This window comes from Paramisgurnus dabryanus, chromosome 1 (assembly GCF_030506205.2).
Source record: "Paramisgurnus dabryanus chromosome 1, PD_genome_1.1, whole genome shotgun sequence".
Lineage (NCBI taxonomy): Eukaryota > Metazoa > Chordata > Actinopteri > Cypriniformes > Cobitidae > Paramisgurnus > Paramisgurnus dabryanus.
Genome location: NC_133337.1, coordinates 38,899,647 through 38,907,767, shown reverse-complemented (window position 1 = coordinate 38,907,767; position 8,121 = coordinate 38,899,647). Strand labels below are relative to the sequence as shown.

The following is an 8,121-nucleotide window of genomic DNA, read 5'->3' as shown; positions in this document are numbered from 1 at the left end:
ATCTTTAGATGCAAATCTATTTCGCACCTCTTGACTGTGCAGTTGATGCAAAATGCTACCACACACACAAATCATGACAGTATAGCTAAGTTAACTAATATCAAGTTAGTGAGGTAAAGTAAAATACAGTCATACAAGTGAATCATTCATCAGTTTATTTCTAGGAACAGATATTACTGGCACAACTGGTAAGTGTAACAAAGATTAGTTGGTTTAGCGAATACATTACAAACACAGGTGAGATAATCCCTGATAAAAAAAAGTCTTCACTGTCAGTAAACAGAACAGGTTGAAATGACTTCATATTTATCATAAGAAATGATCAGTGACTTTACTGTCCTCTACTGGTAAAGCAAAATACATTCACCCAACATCACAAACCTGTCCTGGTCATATTTCAGCCCAACATCAAAAGATGAGAGATTGTATTGCATAAACAACATTAAATGCATTGCAATATTATTTTCAAATAAATCTGGTATTTTATCCAAGATTTAATTTTATATTTTTATGCTTTTTGATTTTGGGGTGAAATACTATTTACCCAGAAAAAAACCTTCATGCATTATTTCATATTATCTTTTATAATGATTGAAATAAATCAATATTATCATGGTTAGAGATCTGTTTCTGCATAGATATCATAAAGCTCATTATGTAAACTAAAGCAAATATTATGGCATTCATTTCAGCACTTCAAGTTATTCAACTTTCTATGGCATATAACATTTTCTAAGGAATATAAAAATGATGTGATTATGTTGAATGAAGAACAGATTGTGTTTTCAGTTCAGGGGTTATACAGTACGGTATATATTTATCAACAGCACAAATATTGTCACCATCACATATTTGGCATCAGGAACTAAAGACAATGTACATGCATGGAAAATATCTATAGAAATCATGCATAGTCTGATTGGATAGAGTCAACAACAGAATTAAACAAAAACAATGTGTATGTGTAATATAAAATAATGTGTCTAAGGCACACATGAAATGTAAATTTGCTATAAAGAGATATAACATTATTAAGATGACTACAGTGAGATTATGTAACATTTTTATATATGTATGAGATTAATATATCAACGTTGTGTTTGTCTGTGTCTGTCTGTTTCTTCAGTCAGTTCCACCACAAAGCTTCAGGAGAAGTTTCTTATAATCACCAGATGTGTCCCCCTGCACACACAAACATATCATAAGACAAACTCCTATAGACAGTCAAATAAAGACATTGTATGCATAAGCTAATGGTTAACTTTCTTTGGTGAAAAACTAAAATCTTAACTATAGTTCAATGCGTATGCGGTACTTACAGAGATGGCGGTGTAAAGTGATTTTCCATACAGACGCAGATACTCCTGTCTGATATCCAGCATGTCCACCTCAGAGCGAGTCACCATGACGCGGATCAGAGTCCGATCTTTGGTACCGGCACCCTAAAATAGCAACAAAAAAAAACATATTAGAAACAAACATATTACAAACCCTGAATCAAAACCCTTATTTGACCAAAAGCATTTGTATTTCTATTTTATACCATTTTTATTTATAAAGTAATGTTATCAAATATTGTATTAGCTGTATGAATATACCAGAACATGTGTTACACACACATCATCACATCATTTACCTTCATGGCGTTGTTCAGACGCTCGGCAAAGTAAGCAGGAGTATTTTTAATGCACTTTACTGAAAAACAGAGCAGATGTGACAACAGCATCATTCACACTATTTACGGTCTAAAAACTAATCCAGTTATTTTTATTTATAATATATGCAATAATCTATTATAAACTGCCAACTTGCATCACACAATGAACTTGCAACAGATCTTCAATAAGCAGAAGTCATTTAAAGCTGCGTATAACCCATTAATGACTGGCTTAAAGCCATTCAATCCGATTAAATAATAATGTTCAGAGATTTTTAAGAGTCGTTTTAGGACTCCATCAAATTTAAACTACATTTCCATATGCAAAACATTTAGACATTTTATGCTTAAATCTGCATTTTATTCAAAACATGTTCAAGTCACACGCTGTGGTTTCTGATTTGTTCGTGTTCAGTCCGTTTCAGGGCTGCCTGCTTCATCGAGATCAGCGATTGGTTGAATCAGAGTTCAGTACCCACCCACTGCCACCATGCCAGTCTCCAGATGTCCAGACATCTCCCCACAGATGCTCTTCTCAATGTCTTTACCACACATCTGCTGGTACTCCTGAAACACTGCAAACACACAAAGTTAACTTCTCCATTCATATTTTAAGATTTGGATTGCTGTCTCAGATGACTGATATGAAGCGTTTGATCATGACAAAGGAAGTTAAACTTCCTGTCCTTTTCATGAGTATTTTACCACTGTGGTCTGGTGGTTTTTACCTTGTCTGAGATGAGGTTTACTGCGGGCACAGAGAACGGCATTAAACTGAGACTCATCCGTGCCAACTTTATGTTCTCCTGCGGCATAGAGTTTCTAAAACACAACACAAGCATGACACATTCGTCTCAAAATAGACACAAACATATGAAAGTGTTTGAGAAATAATAAAGCTTGACTGTCAACCTGAGCATCCTGTTTGGCCAGAGCAATATCCACGGTCTCTCTCTCGTCGCGATTACCCTGAAATCAAACATGAAGTGATGAAGATTTTAATATCTATACACTTCTGATCGCTGGTACACACAGTGAGTTGATCAGATATTCAAATTCAGTTTTACAAGAGTCGACATTCAAACACTTTTTGATGCTGGATGATCTTTGATCAAATCAATTTGTTAAGCACTTTACACACATACATACAGTACATATATACTTTATGAAGCCAGACGCACAAACAGACAGAATACCTGAGAGAGAGAGACGAGGAGGCGACGGAAATGTCCAGAAGTGTCGCCGATAATCGCATCTTCCAGTTTTTTTCCATACTCTAAACAACAAAGCTTTCATAAATCTCCATTAACTCGACACATCATCTGAAACCTTTAAAAGGCTTTGACAACATTGACTCACCCGCCTTATACAAACGGTTTATCTCCTGGATCTCAGCATTATTACGAGAAGACAGAATCTCTATCAGACAAGCCTCATCGGTACCTGCGCCCTGATCAGACATACACATTTCATCAGAATCATAGTGTTAGATTTAATAAAAACTTTGTGTTATTTACAGTTTGATATTTCTTTTATTGAATTGCAGACCAGCTGATAAAGAATAGATTCAACACTGACATTTACCTGAACACAGTTTTTATCTGACACTTCACCGATTCAAGAACTATTATGATTTTAGATGCAATTATGCCTATTAAAGGGACACAAGGCAGCATTTTTATGTTAATAAATCATCTTCGTAAGTCGGTATATGGTTAAATGACTCATTACATGACGAATGAAGACTCTCTCGCCCGCCCCTACCGTCTGTAGGAAGAATACCCCATTGCAAGTTCGCTGTATCCGACCCGGTGTCCTTCAGTCTCGTATAGTCTTAGATATAGAACGCATTTACTCCCAGACACTAGGGGGAGCTAGTAGAGAAATAATACTAAGACTTGCCTTGTGTGCCTTTAAAGGTGCCAAAAAAATGCATTGAAATTTATTAAGTGCAAAAATGATCCAGAGTCAGTTTACATGTCAATTACAACCCTAGGATTTTGCCTTCAGCCATGTCCCTTTGGTTGCCACGGCCCCTGGCCCCATCCATCCACCCACCCAACCCTACCACCTTAACTAATACATTTTCTGCAGGAAACCCTGGTAAGAATCAGCTGCAATAAACCCTGTTAAGAGTTACAATGATCCTCAAAAGTCTGTTGAAAATCAAACAAGAGTGAATAAGTACTGAAAGAAAGTCTCACTGCTATGGCGGCCTTCAATTCTGAAGCATCAAACTGTGCAGGAGTCTTCAACATCGCCAGAACGAGACTCTCAAAGTTTCCTGTCAGTTCTGACTTCAGGTCACTGTTCAGATCCTGTGAACAACAAACACAATGATCATTTCATGATAAAAACACAGTAAATATTTTGTGCTTTATTCATCATATGCTCACTTTGCCATAGGTGGTTTTGTACGCAGCTACCAACGGCACGCGCTGCTTGTTGGTTCGACTGCCGAGAAGCTCGATAATGGCGTTCTCATCAGTTCCTGTGAAACACACACACACAAAAAAGCAGATTTATTCACTATAAAGTCACTGAATGATAAGTCTGGAAGAGAATATACAACATACAAAGTACAAAAATTATGTGCTGAGAATAAATGTATTATGTACTCACCAAAGCCTTTCATGGCTTTCCTTAAGACCTCGACATCTCTGAGCGGATCGGCACCGGGAAAATCCTTTAGGGAGCCACGGTAACCCCTCTACATAAACATTACAACAAATAATACAGAATATCAGCTCGAAACAAGCAAATGTACACTGAAGTCAAATTAATAACAGCATATACTAGATCATGATGACGTTTATAATCTCTTACATTGATTCCAGGAACAGCGGGTCCAGTTGGAGCGCCTCCTCCGTACCCTGGCATCGATGGGTTTGGAACTTGAGCACCTGGGTATGCTGGCATGGGCTGCTGTCCTGGGGCGGGACCCCCGGGATACCCCTGAGGCACAGCTGCTCCTGGCTAAACACACAAAACACACAGGGGTAATGACAAAAACACATGAGTACTGTAATGTAGTTACAAAACACAATGAATGATTCAATGATTTTCTGCTCTTACATTTACAGCATTTTAAATGTTACATTTAGTCACTGTGACACAGCATTACAAATGTCTTTTAACATTTAAAAACTGATCAAACTGATTAGACTCAACAATAGCAGTAAAAATAAAGGAATGCTTACAGCTCCAAAGCCAGGCTGACCTCCCCATCCACCTGCCAACACAATAAAAAACAATTCTGGTTAAACTAAACTCAATGACAAACCACATTTAAAGGGGACATTTCACAAGACTTTTTTGAGATGTGAAACATCTTTGGTGTCCCCCAGAGTACGTATGTGTCCTTTAAATGCAAATGAGCTGAAATCTGCACTAAATGGCAGTGTCGTGGTTTGATAGTGCAGATTAAGGGGCGGTATTATTGTAATAAGTTCCCCTTCCGACATCACAGGGGGAGCTAAATTTCAATGAGCTATTTTTTCACATGCTTGCAGAGAATGGTTTACCAAAACTAAGTTACTGGTTTGATCTTTTACAAATTTTTCTAGGTTGATAGAAGCACTGGAGACTCAATTATAGCACTTAAATATGGAAAAGTCAGATTTTCATGATATGTCCCCTTTAAATCATTGTGCAAGTTGTCTATAATCTACAAATTAAGTTTTAAACATGCATTTTAGGGATAAAATAACTCATCAATAATGTTTGGGTAACCAACATTACAAATGTCCAGTATTCAATATGTTTGTTTAGCACTTTCACACTTTTTCATTGTTGCAAACCAGCTTTACAGAAACACATTTTAGAACTCAATGTGTGACCAACAAAACAGGAATTCAAAGAGATAAAATCATTGACCTATGCTGTAAGTGTTAAAGTGTTAAACTTTTTTAAGAATCTTTGGTGTCCCCAGAATAGATGTGTGAAGTTTTAGCTCAAAATACTTCACAGATCATTTATTATAACATGTTTAAATTGACACTTTGTAGGTGTGAGCAAAAATTTACAATTTTTGTGTTTGTCTTTTAAAATGCAAATGAGCTGATCTTTACACTAAATGGCAGTGCAGTGGTTAGATAGTGCAGATTAAGGGGCGGGGTATTCTTATAATAAGTTCATCAGTGACATCAGAAGGGGAGTCAAATATAATGAGCTATTTTTTGTATGATTTACCAAACCAAAGTTACTCTGTTGATCTTTTGCACAATTTTCTAGGTTGATGGAAGCACTGGGGACCCAATTATAGCACTTAAACAAAAAAAGTCAGAATTTTATCATATGCCCCCTTTAATAGGATGTCTGAACAGAGAGGTCAGGTTAACAGCACTCACCTCCTGCAGGGGGCATAGTCGGGTAACCCCCGGGCTGGGCACCGGGCTGGGCACCCGGGTAACCTCCGGGCTGGGCTCCAGGGTAACCTCCTGCCTGTGGTGGAAATCCTCCACCCGGAGCAGCTGGATAACCACCAGCCTGAGGATAACCACCAGCCTGAGGAAAACCACCAGCCTGAGGGTATCCACCAGCTTGAGGGTATCCACCAGCCTGAGGTGGGTATCCTGCTCCTGGGGGAAATGCACCTGGTTGAGGTGGGAAGTACCCTCCCTGGGGTGGATAGGCACCGGGTTGGCCTGGATATGCACCTGGAGTCTGCTGATACTGTCCAGATGCGGGCGGGTAGTTGCCACCTGCAGGGGGGTATCCAGGGTAACTCATCTTTGACACCTGCAGATAAATGAACATCAGTGATTTACTCAGTTACGTGACTCTTGTGAAAACAGGAACAATACATTTCACAATAAATGTGCTGTTTTTTCTCTTTATGGTACCAACATGTACTCGAAAAATCAAAATGGCTTGCAAATTTTGCCTAAATGAAAGACTTGTTACACGAAGTAAACGCTTAGATTAGCAGTCAGTCACATCAGCTTATGTACACTACATGCGACTGGTTTATCGGGTGTGTTAGGGTGGGTTATATAGGCTGTAGGTTAAACAATCCTTACTTCCATTCTGAGTGAGAGTTCACGCAGTAAACCACAAAGCTGCATGCAAGCGAGAAATGCAACATCCTCGGGTATATTTCAAGTTTAAACATGTAGTGAAGCAGTAACACCTGAAAGTCGTACACTACATAGTACAGTAGCCTATACTACAGTATCAATTTTACACACGGTTTCGGTTCATCGACCACAAATAAAAATGGCAGCCAAATATTTCAGATAACACAAAACATAAAAACAAACCTAAATCAAAGAGAGAATACAAACTTTAAATACGCATTCATTTCCTACACATTTACATCGACATTAACAAACCCATGAAGGGCGGTTTAACACATAATGATGTGTGATTGTTGTTTTAATAGTTTGTTTAAATCAGCGCTTTTTATAAATAAAGAAAGCGGAAGTCCCGCGAAACACTCGATACATTGTTGCATTAGCGCGCGAATTAAGTTTATAAATGATACTTACAGAAATGTATGAGGTGTTCCGCGGGCTGTTCTGTGTGTCCGTGAAGTCAATCCCGGAAGTGTGTAAATCTTCTCTGTGTGTAGTGTAACAGTGTGTGTGTAACAGTGTGTGCGTGTGTGTGTGTGCGTGTGTTTGTGTGTGTGTATGTAACAGTGGGTGTGACCGAACTCCTTCCTTACATCCAAAGTCAAATCCAGCAGCACGAGAGCAAACACAATTCACTTCCTCTCGTGCAGGATGGACAGTACACACAATTAAAGGCCTGCATGTTTACATTTACTGAAGACAGCCCCTGCACTTGGGCTCTTTGGTTGCTAACGGGATTTTGTTTGGTAGCTAGGTGGTGACCACAGTCAGACAGCTCAATCCTAACGGGATGGTTTCTTTGTAAATCTAGTTTATTGTAAGTTAGATCTCTTAGAAATGGTAACTAGGCAGATGATTTGAGGTATTATTTTGTAGCAAATGAAAACTCGCGGTGGGGGGGGGGGGGGTGAAAGATGATGTGCACCTTCAAAGTAATATAACTCTGGCTTTTTTGTCTGGTTTTGTTTAAAAAGTTGTTCACGGAAGTGTCTGGAGGTTAAAATGAACAATTATGAGTGCAATTTACATTTATTGTCATAAATAAAAATAATGCAATAAAGCATTCATTTTATACATCAAACTATCACAAAAAATAAGGTTTGTTACACTTTCTGTGGTTTTACCAACAACTGCCACTAGGTGTAATTGGTTTGATAATAACACATTAATAAATGACTGTCATTGCATTATTATTACTGCTAAAATGTTTTGAAATATGAAAACTATAGACCTTTCAAGCGATATAAAGTTTGTTGTGATAGTTTAAAATGTACATGCAAAATATTGAAGTAAACTCAGGTGTCCTATTTACAGGACAGCGCCAGTTAAGGGGGAAAAAGTGATGTTTGGGATTTGTTTTATTCACTAATACTAAATATGGTTAATAAT

General features: G+C 38.0%; 1 protein-coding gene across 1 annotated transcript; it reads right to left on the bottom strand.

The window, feature by feature from the left end:
* Positions 1-138: 138 nt before the first annotated feature.
* Positions 139-7,303, bottom strand: anxa11b (annexin A11b). Its single transcript, XM_065272160.2, has 15 exons — positions 7,147-7,303; positions 6,007-6,397; positions 4,858-4,889; positions 4,484-4,633; positions 4,280-4,367; positions 4,054-4,148; positions 3,862-3,975; positions 3,017-3,107; positions 2,854-2,933; positions 2,570-2,626; positions 2,386-2,479; positions 2,137-2,232; positions 1,637-1,695; positions 1,320-1,442; positions 139-1,182 (listed from the first exon to the last, which is right to left on the bottom strand). The coding sequence occupies exons 2-15, from the start codon at positions 6,386-6,388 to the stop codon at positions 1,123-1,125; spliced, it is 1,521 nt and encodes a 506-aa protein (XP_065128232.2). The 5' UTR covers positions 6,389-6,397; positions 7,147-7,303; the 3' UTR covers positions 139-1,122.
* Between the last annotated feature and the right edge of the window lie 818 nt (positions 7,304-8,121).